General features: G+C 40.7%; 1 protein-coding gene across 9 annotated transcripts in view; it reads right to left on the reverse strand.

Moving 5' to 3' along the window:
- Positions 1-10,020: 10,020 nt before the first annotated feature.
- The window catches only part of GRB10 (growth factor receptor bound protein 10), a 267,426-nt gene continuing 258,903 nt past the window's right edge, over positions 10,021-18,543 (reverse strand). For 7 of the 9 annotated variants that reach the window (XM_061590042.1, XM_061590043.1, XM_061590041.1 and 4 more), the window contains one exon: positions 14,639-14,721. In XM_061590042.1, coding sequence (XP_061446026.1) covers positions 14,717-14,721 — 5 coding nt within the window. In that variant the 3' untranslated portion in view covers positions 14,639-14,716. Of the gene's footprint in view, positions 14,722-18,543 lie in introns of all 9 variants that reach the window. The other 2 variants (XM_061590044.1, XM_061590039.1) reach the window with 1 other exon arrangement.

An 18,543-nucleotide genomic window follows, 5' to 3' on the forward strand; every position in this document is an offset into this window, starting at 1 on the left:
ATTTAAGCTAGATAATAATAGACAGAAGGATGCTTGCCTGTTAGCACGTTTTTCTTTGAAGAAAAAAAAATGTCTCGCTTAATCAGTTAGAGCTTGCATGTAATCCCCTGGCTCCATCCGACGCTTGCTGGCAAGACCTTCGTTCATAGACGTTCCTAATGAATTCCAGCCCCCAACAAACACCACAGAACTTCAGTGGGTAATCTCTAAGTTTCTCCCTTGCCTGGGAGAAAAAATTCCCAGTCAAAAAACTCTTCTAACTGGTTTTAAAACTGAAAAAGCTTCCTCTGAGACGAGAGCTCGTCTAGAGGCAAGCACAGGTGGAGCGATCCTCCTGGGAAGTCCGATAGCTTTATTCTCCATGAATTTGTCTAGTCCTCTTTTAAAGCTATCCAAGTGGGGTGCCTCTTATGGGAGCCAATTCCATAGTTTAACTATGTGTTGTGTGAAGAAGTACTTTCTTTCGTCTGTCCCAAATCTTGCAACATTCAGCTTCATTGGATGTCCTCATTTTGGGGGAAATCTCCACTTTTGAAGTCAAATGTGACCATTGGATTTTCTTGGTAATTGCTTGATTAATATTATAATAGTCTTCAGTGAAATACAAAATCAGTGACAAATGGAGACTTTTTTAAAAATGCTGTTGAGTCCTCAATATGTATTGTGATCTGATTCTCCCCACCCCAAAGAATTTTGTAAGGGATTTGCATGATCTATGCAATCTAGGTATTATCCATAGAACACTATTAAAAAGGCAGGCCTCCAGTCTTAAAGCACTCTCTGCGATCATTTCAATATTAATAGTCATATTCTACAAAAGTGATGCTGGGAAGAGGGGGAAAGCATCCAGGGTGAAAGGAAATTAGTTTTATTACATAGTAATTACAGGAAAAAATGGTGACAGCTGACTTTAGTCACCCTCTCATGTTATTCCAGTGCTGCTTGGTTAAAAAGATCTTGATCTATGCTGTTTGGCTAATGGCCAAGAGTTTTAGAAATGACATCTCCTAGGAACATGTTCTTTGCATTATGTGGGCCCTCCTTTTCTCTGATACAGTTGCTGGATCTTTCAAATTGTTGAGCACTAACAAATACAAGTAGTGCATTTTCTTCATTGTGGAGTATCTGGTGCTGAAAACATTTTAACGCTTGTTTAGTATTGCCTGAAGCTGCATATTCAAGATATATTGACCACCTCAGAAAACAACAAAATAACAGCAACCAGGGAGCAAAATGTACTTTCACTGAGTTGAAAAGGTGCAATTAGAAAGGCATATTTTGAGATGAAAGAATTGTTAAAGCGGTTTTCCAGAAAGTAAGGCCAGATGCAAATGCAAAGGATGAAAACACAGACTTTTGATCATAAGAATTTGGGTGGGAACCTTAGAAACAGATATGTTCAGCTAGCTCAGCCTTCACCACCCTGTTGCCCTCCAGATACTTTGGTGAAGGTTGAGAGAAAAACTTCCTCACCTTTGGGACCTTTGGTGCATGGCTGAACTTTCCTCTCCTGGCATCAGCAACCCCATTTGAAACATCACACTGTATATACAAAATGTCAGGGTAGAAGTTGCATCCTTGGTTTCCCCCCAGTGTGCTAAAGTTCAATTTATACAGGGAGATCCACTCTATGAAGGCTCATCCAAACATCTGGGCCCCTCTGCTGTGCCAACCTAGAGCTGGCACAGCAAAAAAGGTAAAACTAACTCAGGGCTGGATTAAGCTGAGGAGGGCCCCTAGGCTGTTTGGGGGGCCCTTCTCCTCTTAGGCACGCATGCGTGCCATCAACCAAGATGGCGGCAGAGGCTTCAGCCCCTTAAGGAAACCTCAGCAGCAATCTTGATTGATGGCAAACCACAAAAACAGCGGAGAAAAAGGTAAGTGAAGCGGGGGGATGGCGGGCAGTTTGGAAGCTCTTGTCCTGCAATCCACGGCTCCTGTCCTGCTTCTGTGGATTGTGGAAGGAGAGCGGAGGGCCCTCTGTAGCTCCAGGGGCCCCCCTGGCCAGTGCCCCATGGGCCCCCAAGAGCTCCAGGCCCCTAGGCTTCAGCCTACTAAGCCTAATGGATAATCCGGCCCTGAACTAACTGCCCCTCAGCTTTCACTCTGGACAGGGCTTTGGATGTGGAGGTCAATGCGCCCCCTGCTGCTCCCAGCCAGCACTTTGGATTTCTCCCTTAAGCCCTCTTGTCTGAAGGGGAAAAAATGAATACAAAACATTTGGACCCACCCATGAAGTCATATGGCTCCTCAGTTATTTTTTTTACTGATATTTTCCAATAATTGTGTGCATAGGTTAATAATGAAAGCAGCAACAAAAAAATGAGTACAGAGCCATTCATTTTACACACTTGTAGCAAGTGTTTTGTGCAAATTATATCCTGTAACAGAACAGCACTATGTGGCAAAACCTTCCTGAGATTTCAAATGATTTGGGTAACTTCCATTTGAGCTGCCATCATGGATTGGCTCTTTATGAAATAGCGCTGCTTTGCGAGATGGAATTGCTGGAGAGAGATAGAGAGATGGGGTGTGATGTCTGACATTCTAAACCCCTTTGTCGGACAGAATGTTTGTGCTTTCGACAGGTCCATAAAAAAAAATTATTCTACTACCCTCGGTGTGTGTGTATTTTTACTGGTTTTAGGCTACTTGGATGTGCAGCAGCCAAGGCCTGCACCTTATAGGCATTTTTTTTTTAAAGTAACTGAAATGTAACTGTAGTGATTACTTTTGAGATAAAGTAGTTACTTTCAGAGCAGTTGTAATTGTAACGGTAATTACTACTTTTGGGGCCATGTAACTGTAACTTACTACTTTTTTAAAGTAATCTTCCAAGCTCTGTGCATTCACTATTGCTGCCCGATTTCCCTGCTTGTCAAAGTTTGATAGGAATATCTGTGGGCTATAGATATGTTCTTAAACTGCAAAGGTTTTCTTTTCTTTTTTTTGCCTGTTACTGAATTTCTTTGCTTTTTAATTCAGGAGCTAAGGAATGGAATCCTATGCAACTTTACTGAGAATGGATTGATCATTTGCATGCTTATTGAGTTCAATGGGATTAACTCCTGTGCAATCACACTTACGTGGAACTGACCATAGGTGAGAAGGGTAAGGGAGAGGGGTGAGAGGAAGGATAGTAGGGTAGGGCAGGTTTGAACATTTGCATGCTTATTGAGCTCAGTGGGATTTACTCCTGTGCAATCATGCTTAGGATAGGTGAAACTGACCGGGGGGAAGCGAGGCGGAGGAGGGGGAAGTGGAAGGGTCAGCAGAGTTCCACTGGTGCAGCAGCACTTCCTTTTCTTCTCCTCCTGCTGTCCACTGTCAAAATCTTCTCCAGAGGGTCCCCCAACCCTCTGGAACTGATTTTGAGGGTGCATAGGGTGCTGCAGGGAAGAGGAGGGAAATGTTTCATAGGTTCATAAAACAGTAGAGTTGGAAGGGGCCTATAAGGCTAAAAAGTACAACCCCCTGCTCAATGCAGGAATCCAAATCAAAGCATTCCCAACAGATGGTTGTCCAGCTGCCTCTAGAACACCACCAGTGTCAGAGAGCCCACTACCTCTCTAGGTAATTGGTTCCATTGTCGTATGGCTCTAACAGTTAGGAAGTTTTTTCTGATGTTCAGTCGAAATCTGACTTCCTGCAACTTGAGCCTATTATTCCGTGTCCTGCACTCTGGGACAATCGAGATCCTGGCCCTCCTCTGTGTGGCAACTTTTCATGTACTTGAAGAGTGCTATCATATCTCCCCTCAGTCTTCTCCAGGCTAAACATGCCCCGTTCTTTTAGTCTCTCCTCATAGGGCTGTTTCCAGACCCTTGAGCATCCTTGTTGCCTTCCTCTGAACCTGTTCCAGTTTGTCTGCATCCTTCTTGAAGTGTGGAGACCAGAACTGGACACAGTACTCAAGATGAGGCCTAACCAGAGCTGAATAGAGGGGAACTAGTACTTCATGAGATCTGGAAACTATACTTTTGTTAATGCAGCCTAAAATAGCATTTGCCTTTTTTGCAGCCACATCACAGTTAGCTCATATTCAGCTTGTGAACAATTCCAAGATCCTTCTCACATGTCGTATTGCTGAGCCAAGTATCCCCCATCTTATAACTGTGCATTTGGTTTCTTTTTCCTAAGTGTAGAACTTTGCATTTATCCCTGCTGAATTTCCTTGTTTTCAGCCCAATGCACCAGCCTATCAAGGTCCCTTTGAATTTTGTTTCTGTCTTCCATGGTATTAGCTGTGCCCCCAATTTTATATCATCTGCAAATTTGATAAAGCATGCTCTGTACCTCCTCATCATGAGATCAGATTAGTTTGGCAGGATTTGTTCTTCATAAATCCGTTTTCAAGGTGCTTACAGATTCACTGCTTTATATCTGCTCCAGAGTTTTTCCAGGGATTGATGTTATGCGCACTGGTCTGTAGTTATGTTCTGCTAGTGCAAGCCTCTTACGCTAGAGGAATGGGAGTGTTGGATATAATACCTCCAATACAATAACCAATTTGGGTCTACTTATGCTCCCTCCAGCACATGGCACATTTTACTGGTTTCTATGAATTTAAATAGCTAAAAGATTTCTGTATTGCCTTAGCACAATGTCAAGTCTTGTAGTCCAGTTCAGTAATCACTGCTTCAGTTCAAGCAGTTTTGTTGCTGTGTCTTCTTGAGGTAGTTTCTTCTTGAGGCATTACAAACTATGTAGATCTTAGCCTGTGTTAAGGTCTCTAATTTTGCCATGCATTTCTAAAAAGCTATTCTATATTGTTTGGCAAGGACAGAGGGAGGAGCAGCTGTATCTTGGGAGAGCTCCTGAGTGTTTAGATTACCAGGAAGTGTGCTGCTTAATACCTTCCCCCAGGACCACAGGCATTTTTACTGTCCGTCAACGAGACCCCAAGGTGCAACAGCTGGGATTCAGACTGCTAAACCTGTGTGAGGGTTTAGTAATTTCCCAAATAAAAAGCTAATTTTAAAAAGTTCTGCTCTACTTCCCAGCAACATCAATCTATTTTTGAGTTGCTCCCTCAACTTCCAAAATACTACTTTTCATCTCTTAAGAACAGCCAATTTATCATAATAGGCTGCACTTAACCTGTATCCATTCCACCAAATGTTCTTGAAACTTTTGTACCCTGCCTTTCCAGTAGGGCTGTGAATGGACCTCCCCCTCCATCTGATTTGTGGCTCAGATTTGTAAACACAGATCAATTCAAATCAGGTCTGGACAGATTCGGACCCGATCAGACCTGATTTGGATGAGAATCTGGATCACAATCTGGATATTACAAATCTCCGCAAATCCTACTGATTTATGTACTTTGCAAAACCAAAATGGCCTAAACTTTCTTGGTTTTTTTTACCTAGAGACATATTTGACAACATGGCAGCTGCTATATAGTGGATTAAATCTGCCAGGTTGCAGGTGGGTAGCTCAAGAGATTTTTTATGATAGCCACCTTTTAACTTTTAAAATGTTTTAATATTAAAACAGACAATGGTTTGTTTTTTCACACAAGGACATGAACTTTGGTGAGATGGTAGCTCCTATAGAGGGAATTAACCATGTCAAATTTCAGGTGGGTAGTTCTAGGGTATTTCATGCTAACTGCCTTTAAAGTTTGTTTTATTCCAAAAATGTTTTTAAAAAGAGTGTGGCTGCTCAATCATGCCATGTTTCCCATTCCTTTCTTCAGGATTTTGAAAAAAAATGAGTTTTTAAAAATAAGGTTTGCGGTACTAGACATGTATGGATACCAGGCAAGCATGGGCTGGTAGCACCATGGAGATAATACGCACATAGGGACATGAAATTTGGGGACATGTAGCCCCTATAGAAGGCTTTAACCCTGCCACACCTCAGGTGAATAACTCCAAGGGTTTTCATACTAGCCACCTTTAAAATTAGCTGATGGTCTGTGCCCAACGGTCCCCAGAAAACTGGAGTCACCTCTGTCTGTCATATAAGGGGCTGTTTACCAACAGCAGCAGTGAGGGAAACAGAAATATTACTTAATATTAATAATATTCACTGGTGTTAGCAACTGGAGATTAATAACTACTCAGAATTCTGACTAATGTGCCCACAAGGGTTTGGCTGGCTGGCTGGCTAATAGCAATGATAAAAAAAAGTATAACCGCACAAGCTGGCTGCTTCTTATTGTGTGTGGGTAGCAACTGGAAAATAATAATAATACTGAATTCAGAATGCTGTTGGTAAATATGCTCACAAGGTTTAATCATAATTCTTAGCAATGAGAATAAAATCAAATAAAAAATAACACAAACTTTTTAAAAATGTAAATATGGACGGGACTGGGATTGTCGAGATGTGTAACTGCTTCAACGCAATCTGGACAGGATACAAACCAGTCCAAATTGGCCCGATTTGGTTTGTGATTCACACAAACACAGTGCACAGCCCTACTTTCCAGCCATGTGTCAAAGGTGCCTCATGCTACCAGTGTTCATCTGATATCCATCTCCACCTCCAACAGTTCATTCCTCCTAAATTGGCAGCCAGGAAATAAAGGTTCTGTGGATCAGAGAATGAAGCTTCTCCTCTGCTGGGCGTGCCTCACGCGTCATCTTCTGCTTTGCAGTAGCTCTTCCTAGTGGCAGAAAGGCCCGGGTGGGGAAATGCAAGATGGCAGAGTCCTCACCCAGCCCACATGTTTCAGCTGCTGCTCACTCTTGAAAATGTGGCAGGCCTGATATTATTTATATTTATTTATTTAATTAAGCTTATATACCGCCCGACTAGCAACAGCTCTCTGGGCGGTGAACATTAAAAATACAATAAAAATAACACAATACAGTATATCACAATACAAAACTGTACAAAAAACTGTACAGTCTAAAATCAAAATATAATAATTTAGAATTAACAGGAATTAAAATGCCTCAGAGAAGAGAAAGGTTTTAACCTGGCGCCGAAAAGATGATAGTGTCGGCGCCAGGTGCACCTCCTCGGGGAGACCATTCCATAGTTCGGGGGCCACCACTGAGAAGGCCCTAGATCTTGTCACCACTCTCCGGGCTTCCCTATGAGTCGGAACCCGGAGGAGGGCCTTCATAGTAGACCGTAGTGTACGGGCCGGTTTATATCGGGAGAGGCGTTCCGACAGATATCGTGGTCCCGCGCCGTATAAGGCTTTATAGGTAAGTACCAACACTTTGAATCTGGCCCGGAAGCATATTGGAAGCCAGTGCAAACGGGCTAGCACAGGTGTTATATGCTCAGACCGCTTAGTTCTTGTTAGCAGTCTGGCCGCCGCATTTTGCACTAGCTGTAGCTTCCGAATCGTCTTCAAAGGTAGCCCTACGTAAAGCGCATTGCAGTAGTCCAGACGCGAGGTTACCATAGCATGTACCACTGATGTGAGGTCCTCCTTACTCAGATAGGGACATAGCTGGGCTACCAACCAAAGTTGGTAGAACGCATTCCGGGCCACCGAGGCTACATGAGCCTCAAGTGTGAGGGAAGAGTCTAAGATGACTCCCAGACTACGCACCTGTTCCTTTAGGGGGAGTGTAACCCCATCCAGGACAGGGTATATATCCACCATCCGATCAGAGAAACCATCCACCAACAGCATCTCAGTCTTGTCAGGATTGAGTCTCAGTTTGTTAGTTCTCATCCAGTCCATTGTCGCGGCCAGGCAACGGTTCAGCACGTTGACTGCCTCACCTGAAGATGTAAAGGAGAAGTAGAGCTGCGTGTCATCAGCATACTGATGACAACACACTCCAAAACTCCTGATGACCGCCCCCAGCGGCTTCATATAAATGTTAAAAAGCATGGGAGACAGAACCGAACCCTGCGGGACCCCACATTGGAGAACCCACGGTGTCGAGCAATGTTCCCCAAGCACTATCTTCTGGAGACGACCCGCTAAGTAGGAGCGGAACCACTGCCAAGCAGTGCCTCCAACTCCCAACTCCGCAAGCCTCTCCAGAAGGATACCATGGTCGATGGTATCAAAAGCCGCTGAGAGGTCAAGGAGAATCAACAGAGTTACACTCCCTCTGTCTCTCTCCCGACATAGGTCATCAAACAGGGTGACCAAGGCAGTCTCAGTGCCAAAACCAGGCCTGAACCCCGATTGAAATGGATCTAGATAATCGGTTTCATCCAATAGTGCCTGGAGCTGGTCAGCAACCACACGTTCCAGGATCTTGCCCAGGAACGGAACATTGGCTACTGGTCTGTAGCTGCTGAAATCCTCTGGGTCCAAAGAAGGTTTTTTCAGGAGTGGTCTCACTGCCGCCTCTTTTTTGATAGGAAATATTTTTCTCATATCTGATGTCGCCTGGAAATCGGAGGTATCAGATAAGGACTAGTCCTTTAAAATGAATTAGGTTTATCTTTTCCACATATGGTTTCCAAGGTACCTCATTCACACCCCGATTAGAGAAGCTGCTACTGAGTAAATGCAATTTCCTCAGTCTAATACATCCCAAAGACTATCCTGTCAAACTACCTATTGAGAAAGCGTGTTCTGGTAGTCCAATGTTTCATCCAACAGCACAGAGGAGAAAAGCTGTAAAGTTCATGACACTTGTCTCCTAGTAAACAGGGCATGTTAAAATAAGAAATGCATCCTTTTAGGAGGTCAATGTGTCAATAAAACTAGGTGTTCAAATATACATCCCTCAGATCTTGAGGGGGAGAATGGAGCTGTGCCTAACAGCACTGCCCTGTTAATTCAGTATCCAGCCACACACCCTGTCATTCATGCACTGGTGGCCATGCCAACGTACAAATGTATGTGCCGAGTGCTCCTTCAGGAGGAGAGATCCTAGGCAAATCAAGACACCCCATTCTGTAGGGGAACTGTTTGTCCTTATGTTGACACATGTATACAGAGACCCTTAATATGGATGCTAAATACATGGCCAATGAGATGCATGTCCAGCAGCAGGACTATAATCTTTTTAAAACAAAAAGAGTGTGAAGAGCTCCAAAAGGGCCTCTCCAAACTGAGTGAATGGGCAGTAAAATGACAAATGCAATTTAATGTGAGCAGGTGTAAATTGATGCACATTGGGGCAAAAAAAATCTTAAATTTCACATATATGCTCATGGGGGCTAAACTGGCAGTGACTGACCAGGGTCATAGTAGGGGACAGTTTGATGAAGGTCCACATCTTCCATGCTAGAAAAAGGCAAATTCCATGCTAGGGATCATTAGGAAAGAAATTGAAAATAAAACTGCCAATATCATAATGCAGTTATACAAATCTACAGTGTGAATGCATTTGGAATATTTCATACAGTTTTGGTTGCCTCATCTCAAAAAGGATATTGTAGAGTTGAAAAAGATTAAAAAAGCTTTTAGTTGAGAGAAAAGATGAGAAAGAGGTGACATGATAAAAGTTTTAAAAATTATTCGTGGCATGGAGAGTGTAGATGGAGAGACGTCTTGCTCCCTCTCTCATAACATTAGCACTTGTGGACATCCAATGAAGCTGAATGTTGGAACATTCAGGACAGATAAAATAAAGTACTTCTTTACAAAACACACTGTTAAGCTATGGAACTTGCTCCCAGAGGAGGGAGTGATGCCCCCATCCCAATACGGAGTGCTTTAAAAAAAAGGATTAGACAAATTCATGGAAGATAACGGTATCAAAGGCTACTAGCCATGATGGCTATGCTCTGCCTCCACAGTTGGAGGCAGCATGCATCTGAATACCAGTTGCTGAAAACCACAGGAACAAAGAGTGTTTCCCCCAGGCACCTGGTTGGCCACTGTGAGAACAAGATACTGAACTAGATGGGCCATTGGCCTGATCCAGCAGGCTCTTATGTTCTTATGCAGCACAACACCTTCATGCATTATTTCAATGCATGAAAAGGTTTGAGTGCACCTCGCTACTGGCAGCACTATGTATGTGAGCAGGATCAATTGTCATTTACCCATGTCAAGTGGTAATGTTTGTTGTTAAGTAATTTTGATTAGTTTGGCACATGTACCCCTTCCAAAATACAAAACAAATATTACCAGCAATATAAAATGAATACCATTGTATGAATGTTTATTTTTAGTTACAAGAAACAGAATCAGCCCCTCATTTGTAGAAAAATACCTGAAAGATTACAATTAGGTTCACAAGCCCCCAAAAGCTATATACAGTACAAAGCAACACATACTGAGTAAGAGGTTTTGTCTCTTAAGTTAATACCTTTTGCATTCCCTGAAAACATCTTTTATTCCATATTACAGTCACTAAAAAGTCTTGCATTGTGACAATATAATTTACAATAAGCAAGTCTTGCCACTGGAAAGGTGCATTGATTGGTCAAATCAGTCAGGTACTTAGTGCAGAAAAGAGAAGACAAAACATCTAAAAACTGAGGCACATGTTTCTTCAAGATTAAGTCAACAAACAAAAAAGCTGTTTGTTTTAAAAATACCTACTTAATATAACTTATCTACTAATTTTTTCATTTTTTTTTACCAAATGGGTTTGGCATTTTCCTTCTCAATATATTCCAAGATTGCTACATGAAGTACTTTATTTAGAAAATAAAGATCACAGGTAAACAAACAAAACCAAAAAAGATAAAAATTCAACAGGCTCCAGAAACAACCCTGAGCGTCCCTCTTTACATTCATATCATTTAAATACAACAAAAAGTCAATTGTCCTTCAGTCCTTGGTTTTGAAGCTGCTAACCAGCTGTAAATACTTAAGGTAGGATTTTAACCATTTCATTTCCAGCAAAGAAAACAATAAAATGGAGGGGGGAGCAATAATGGTGTGCTCAAGTACTGCAGCTACCACTTTGATGTGGCTCATTTCTTTAAAACAGCTCATTTTAAAGTTGGGAAAGAGTGTACAAAATAGTCAGCCATCTCCATAGAAACTTATGATTAAACAGTCAAAGAATGCAAGTTGTATAAATATGAAACAATACAAAATGATTTTTAAAGTTTGCTAATTGCTTGTTTAGACAAGAACTTATTTTAAAAGTCTAAATGATCTTATTGAAACTGGAAAATGAGAATGTTAAACCATTTAAAATACTGTATATAGGAAGGGTGAAACAGAAAATTTAGAGTGACATCAGATATGCAAATTAGCTTAATATGATGCTTATGAACATTGACTTTTTTAATATGCACATATAAAACCAGCAAGTTTCTAATAAAAACTACATCAAGTATCTTCATATGTAGGCATTTCATGGGAAAAAGCTACTAGAATGTGTTCGGTAAACTAAGACACAGTGTTTCTATACCATTGATAATTCAGCTGGTATGCATGACTCAAGCTGGTTATTTTATCTTAAAGCTACTCTCACCACTTTATGAATATCTGGTGAATAAAGAACTGTTTTCCCAACTTCAATCTTTGGGATGGGCTATTAGTTACAAGAGATAATCAGTATAATCAAACTTGTATAAAATGATTCAGTAAGATCTCTGGAGATAGAAAGAAGATACTCATCTTGCAACAGTAATTCTGAACATTCCTAGGGTGAATACACTTCTTGCTTTATGAATCATGCAATACACACAAAATACTTCCTGTATGTACTTGACCATCATATCCAAAGTCTGACAGTCATTAAACAGTATGGCAATCCAACGGGACATCAGACCTTACTTTAATGCTAGCTATCTAGTTTAGCTAAACAAAGTAACTGACCTTCTTTAAATGCTATAACCAGGTGGAAAAAGCACTGCAATGTAGTAAACATGGAACAAGTTTAATATTGACAAGAGATTGTTGTGGTTCAGGTATTATAAAACTCTCTACAAGGTGTATCCCCATGCACACATCTGGTATTATGTGAACCAGCAAGACCATACTGACAGGTGCTACTTTTCAACTGCTTATATTTTACTTACCATATTTGCAGAAATTTCACTCAGAAAGCTGCACTTACCAATGTGGATCAAAGCTGGACCATGTGTTATTTGTTCCACACAGCCATGCCCACATGGATGCTTCTACATGGAAGGTTTTATAGAGCCTAAAACAGGTCTTAAAGGCCTGCTTTGCATGTAACTCTAGTTAACCATGAATTGTCCCACAGAAGATGTAACAAAACATGGCTTGTTTCTCCAAAATGTGTCGTTTTGTTTTCCAACTGCTCTTGCCTCATTGCTTTTTAGTTTGGTGAGCATTGGGGGCAGGAGGCAAACAAACCATGGTTAAGGAAGGGTGCTCATTTGGCGTGCAATACCAAGCTATGGTTAAAACAAGCCAAGATTCATAATCAGCTTTATATCATGGTTTGTTGCATTATGATAGTTAAACTGCTTGGCAGGTTCACACATACTGGTGCACCATGGTTTTAACAAACCATACTTTAATAAACCATGGCTTAGCATTCTGTGCAGACCAGGCCATAGTCTAAATCAGTGGTTGCCAAACGTTTTACCTCATGGACCACTTGAAAATTGCTGAGGGTCTGAGAGGACCACTTAATGATTTTTCTGCCTTTTGTAGCAATTCTAATGCGTGTGCTAGATGCTATATGATTTTTACTGCTTCTTTTATTTTTTATCTTTTATTTTATTATATTGCAGTTTGATTTCCATAGAATTCAATTTGTAATACAATGAAATACAAGCTAAGTAATAAAAACAATAAAAATGCATATTGCTACTAGTAAACGCAAATATGTTAATATTAAGCTACTTCATTTTAGCCTCTCAGTAACTTGCAGAGTACCTGAATGAAGTTTGTGGACCACTGGTGATCCATGGACCACAGTCTGGGAACCTTTGGTCTAAATGATGAACCAGGATTGAAGCAAGGCCGAACTAGTTTGCCACAGATGATAGGAATGTTTTAGTGCATATGTCCCCCAGTATCAATTGGCTGAATTGTCAATTATAAATCTAGCAACGGCATTAATGAATGTATCAGTGTAACAAGCCATTAAACCAGCACTGTAACCTATGTTCCAATCATTCTGGTGGCACATGCATAGGTTTTCTCTGGTCTGGACTGAAATGAATGGAGAGTGCTCAATGGATTATACCCACAGGCTCACTTTGACAATTCTGCAGAATGCAAGCCGGAAGAAGCCATTTCTCAGATTCACCTGGCTGGACATCACTATTACATTACCACCACAACCATCTCTTAGGAAAACAATTCTATGGGTTGTATCCAATGTTATTCATACTTAGAGTAAACCCAATAAAATTAATAGACATAAATAACTTGGATCCAATTATTTGTATGGGTCTACTCTGAGTAGAACATAGTTGGCCACAACCTATGTTTATGCCAGTGGAGCACTACCCAATGTTCTAGCCACCATTATCAGACTGAGAATTATCATTGCTACGTCCCTCTTCCTTTTTATTTTGCAGCCAATTACAGTTAGGGTTAGATCAGCATTGACACTTTTACTAACTAAGTAGCACCAAATCAATTTGCAATCGCTGTTAGAAGCTTATTTGCAATCTGTGCTTTGGTTATTGAAAATGCAGATTCAGAGGGTGGAGGGAAGGATTATGTGAGCTTACAGGGCACTCTTGAATTCTTAACCATATTTAGGAGATTGGGCAGTGTTACATTAAAGGCTCTGTGATATAGACATTAAACTCAAGGAAACAATGCTAAAAACACTGAATTTGTGCCATACTAGATTGACTAAACAAGTGAAGCTCCTCCCTCCCAGTGCACACAGAACCGGCTCCATAAGCTGATACCAAATATGGTCACTCAGCCATTCTAGCCATTCAAAGTGGATTTTCTCAAGGGTGTCCTGCAGAGGAGGAGTCTCTAGTAGGCAAGGGGGAGGAGAGAGAAAGCACACCCAAATAGGTTAAAACACATTTATGTACAGAATCAGTCCTTTGCATGACTAGCTCTTATTAGCATCCTGCACACAAGCTATAGCCATTATGCAGATATAAAAAAATAACTCTAAAGAACATATATTTTGTTGGTATGTATACATTGCCACAGTTGTATTCATATTGTTTCTTCAAGAACATTACTAATGACAGAGCCGCTGGTCTCCAGAGCCATCAAAACATATTTTTTTTCTTCAAAATCCTTGTTGGGTTGAAGCAACTCATGCAATACAAGATTTAGACTAATGTCCAAATCTTGCATAAATTTAAAAGCTTTATCAGCTCCTAATATAGGCCATATGCAGTATCCAAAAAGTAGGAGTGCAAAAAACCAAAACATAATAAGAGTGTGATCAATACAAAAAGTAAACACACTAACTCAAATTCTCAAGATTATTCCAGGGCAAGAGTTCTTTTCAAATTTTGCTTCACAAACCTGATTCTATTAAATGGACCTGCCAAGGGACAGTTTCCAGTTTTGTTTAACGATTTTACATACACTTTCCTGATTTTGAGGGGTTGCTAGGACACTCAGCACCAATCATGCTTGGGTGTTACACAAACCAGCAAAATCATAGTCTGTTGGCATCAGTTCAGTTCATCCCTTTCCAAATGCCCAAGGTGCATAATTGTTGTGAACTACTAGTCTGCCAATTCCCCAGTGTCAATTTTTTTACCATATTTCTCCAGCAACTTCAGTCTTTGAGCAATGCCAGTCTTCAGCATGGATCAGAATAGAGGTCATAAGGCCACACGGATGCAGTGGTGTTTGAGTTTACAGGGCAAAACTCCCTTGTTTAGTTGGTAGAACTCAACAAGCTGTATTAGGTCAGTAAATTTGGTGCTCCCATCATCCAGGCTGAAAAATATCTGTCCCTCATCTTCACACTTAGGAAATAATAAACAAAAAACCTTGCTAAGAGACAACAATAAAGAAGAGGCAACTAAAGAAGGGTACTAACTGATAGATACACTTCAACAAATGGTGTAAATTGACAGAAGCTATAAATTGCACTAAGACTGCAAGTTTCTTTAAATTTGGTTTCAACTCATTCACAATTCTGAAATTCAAAATTTAAATTTCACATTTCAAATTCTGTGGCAAAACGAAGTTCCACCTTTTCTGTGAAGTCTTTAATTTAACCCTTAGTCCACAGTCAGCTATAATGAAGCATAATGTACATATAACTATATTTGCCCATAATCATCCTGTTTCTTTCTCCTTTCCTTCCCTCCATATCTTGTGTCTCTCCCCCCCGCCAATAAGCAGCCTAGTATTATTGGTACAGAACAGAACATTGATTGCTCACCATGAAGGTAAGGAGGTACCAACAATAGGTTAATATATTTGCACTAATGCCCAGGAAGGCAGGAAATGAGACCTACTTTTTTTCACTAAGGCTGGCCTTGAAGCTCCCTACTCAGTTCTGTCCCATGGCAAAGCTCTGAGATAGAATGTATCTCGAGAAGAATAATTATAGGAGAATTAGAAAGTTGGAGTCTGAGCATGCCAAACTGTAGGGTGGAAGGTAATGCTGGCCTTGTGAAGAAGCTACAAATATCTCTGTGTAAAAGGGTTGTATGTCTGATGTTTTTAAAGAGACAGGCATTCCTAAACAAAAACAAAAAAACCCTCCCTGGATCCTGAGACACTTGACAACTACTACCTGGTCACAAATATCTCCTTTTGGGGTAAGGTGCTCGAGAAGGTAATGGTGGTATAGCTGCAGACATTATGGGAAGAAAATGATTATCATTTCAGACTGGGTTCATGCCCAGTTTTGGGATAGATTTGGCTTTGGTCACCCTGATGGATGGGGAAGTGCAATCCTGTTGCTCCTGCTTGATATCACTGACCACAGTATCCTCCAAGATAATCTCTGGGAGTTGGGAATTGGTGGACTGGGTAAGGGCCAACAAACTGAGACTGAATCCTGATAAGACAGAAACTGTGGACGAGCAGTTTCCAGGTCTGGGAGTTGGGGAGTTTACCATTCTGGATGGAGTCACACTCCTGGGTATGCAGTTTTGGGGTACTCCTAGATTTATCCTTGTCACTGGAGACCAGGTAACCTCAATGGAAAGGAACACCTACTATCAACTTAGAGTGATGTGCTAGTCATTTCCTTTTCTAGAGAGGGGTAGTTTAGCCACCATGATTTCTGTGTTGGTAAATTCACAATTGGGCTTCCCTTAAAAATGGGGCTTCCCTTAAAAATGGTCCAGAAACTGCATCTGGCACAGAGCAGTGTGGCCAAGTTGTTGAGTGGAGCACCTGTGCTGAGGGAACTGCACTGGCTGCTGAAGAGCTTTCAGGCCACATTCAATGTCTTGTTAACAACATATAAAGCTCTAAAAATGTGGGATCACCTGAAAGACTACCTGTACCTGTATATACTTATAACATCACGCATTTTACTCATGGCATAGCCTCTTAAAGAACAACAAAAGGACTGAAGGTAGAGCCTGACACTGATTTTATGCTTTCTACATTAAGTTTTACTGTTGTAATCCCTTTAGTACCACTCCCTATATATATATGTATATATGTTTGTGTGTGTATATATATTATATTTTATGTATTTTAATTGTATTTTATGTATTTAATTTATTTTAATGTTTTTGTGATTTTACTGTTTACAATTTTATTATGTATGTGCTTGATTTTATTTTTGTAAGCCGCCCTGAGTGCCCTATTATAGGGTAGAAGGGCAGGATAGAAATATTTTAAAATTAAAATAAACAAATAAATAAAATAAACAAAGAGTAGTGATCTGAAAACAGGTATTTTCTGACGTTGTCTCTGCACTCTGGAATGCCCTTCTCTGCCACATGTGAAACATCATCTATCAGTTGTTTCAGTCACCTTGTAAAGACTATCTTTTTGTCCAGGTTTTCCCTGACCCAGAAGATTGGACCCTGTCATTACTGAATTCATTTTTCATCTGTTTTTATTTCTTATCTATTTTATTGTTTTTTGTATTGTACCTTTGTTCTTATACTGTTTCTGTTTTGCATTTTTGTGTACTGCTTAGAGATTTTTAAATGTTAAGTGGTTTTGAAATGCTTTTAAATAAATAAAATAGGTAATAAATACACTCCTGAGAATTTCATTTTGTGTAAGACAGGTTCTATGTCCCCTATTTTCAAGGCGATCAGAGACAGCTAGATTTATGATGGCTGATTTTGTTGGGGGCCTGGAAGCCAGTGATGAGCAGAATTTGGAACTCCCTGATTGGTAAGCCTCCCTGATTGTCTTTATTACTTATTAAGTCCATGGCTAAGGCTTCTCAAGTGTGGAAGAAGTAACGAAAAGCTGCTGGCCATCAGAATTGTGCATAGCTTCCACCTGAAGACTGGGGAGAAGATATGCCAGAAGTTGGACCCTGGGTTCCTAGAGGAGAACTTTGCCCTAGCCTAGAAAGGGTCTTTGCTGTAGTCTCTAGGGCAAAAAGAGGGCTGTTTGGTAGGGGAAGAAGTTATGCTTTAGAGGTCTCCGTTCATCTCTCTTACTGGAGGAGAGCATGGCTTTGTGTTTATCCTTAGCTTCTCTTTTAAAAAGAAATGATGGTAGATTTCACCTGGAGGTTGCATCAGTGTTCCAGTGACTGAACCATGTCGTTCATCTAGCTAATGTAGATGCTGCTATGGCTGTTGCTGAGAATTGCAAGGAGTCTAGAGAGCTGTTGTTTACGAACCACTAAGGGGTTTGCCTTTAGAGGTCTCCGTTCATCTCTCTTACTGGAGGAGAGCATGGCTTTGTGTTTATCCTTAGCTTCTCTTTTAAAAAGAAATGATGGTAGATTTCACCTGGAGGTTGCATCAGTGTTCCAGTGACTGAACCATGTCGTTCATCTAGCTAATGTAGATGCTGCTATGGCTGTTGCTGAGAATTGCAAGGAGTCTAGAGAGCTGTTGTTTACGAACCACTAAGGGGTTTGCCAATTTTAATAGGGGGCTGCAAAGGGAGGCCTAGTCTAAATCATGGGCCTGTGTCAGGTTCTTTCTATTTGTATCAGGTAGCCCTTAGTGAAGGAGGAAGATGTAGAGGCAGCTCTGAGCTAGAGCAGAAGAATTGTGAACTTTATAAAGAGCAAAATCAGAGTGCCTTTAATAATATACTGGAACAGCATCATGCTAACATAAGGATAATAACATTTTGATGTAAAATGTAAACAGCATTTCAGATCCCATTACTACCTCTCCAGTCAACAGATTCAGACTACGTTTTCACACTCTGTGCAAATTTTGCCACATGTTTCACAATGGGGGATGTGGCTCTCTCTCTCTGACTTTTTCCCCATGTCAAATTTTCATTTCAACTCATCTTCCTCTGCCAATCACACACATCACCAAAGTGTCTCTCTTCCCTACTCGCCCTCTTCACTAGGATTGAAACTTAATGGGCCCATTAACTTTTGCACTTCTTGGAAGGTGGTCGCTATTTGAATGGTAACATCATAGCTGACAATAACTGTTGTACATACTAAAATATGCCTTTACGTTCTGCTCTTTGGATCTCTGGGATTCCTGCTACATGATCTGCCAGGTTCTGTGAAGTTCATACACTTGTTTACCCATTTAGATGTTGTACATTGTCTTTTTCAGTAAATTTGAGGAAAGAGTCCTGAGTTAGTCTGCCATCTTTATTGATGATATCACTACCTTGCACAAAAATGGTGCCATCTTTTTATGAGTTTGGGAATAGAC

Source organism: Rhineura floridana, chromosome 11, assembly GCF_030035675.1.
Source record: "Rhineura floridana isolate rRhiFlo1 chromosome 11, rRhiFlo1.hap2, whole genome shotgun sequence".
Lineage (NCBI taxonomy): Eukaryota > Metazoa > Chordata > Lepidosauria > Squamata > Rhineuridae > Rhineura > Rhineura floridana.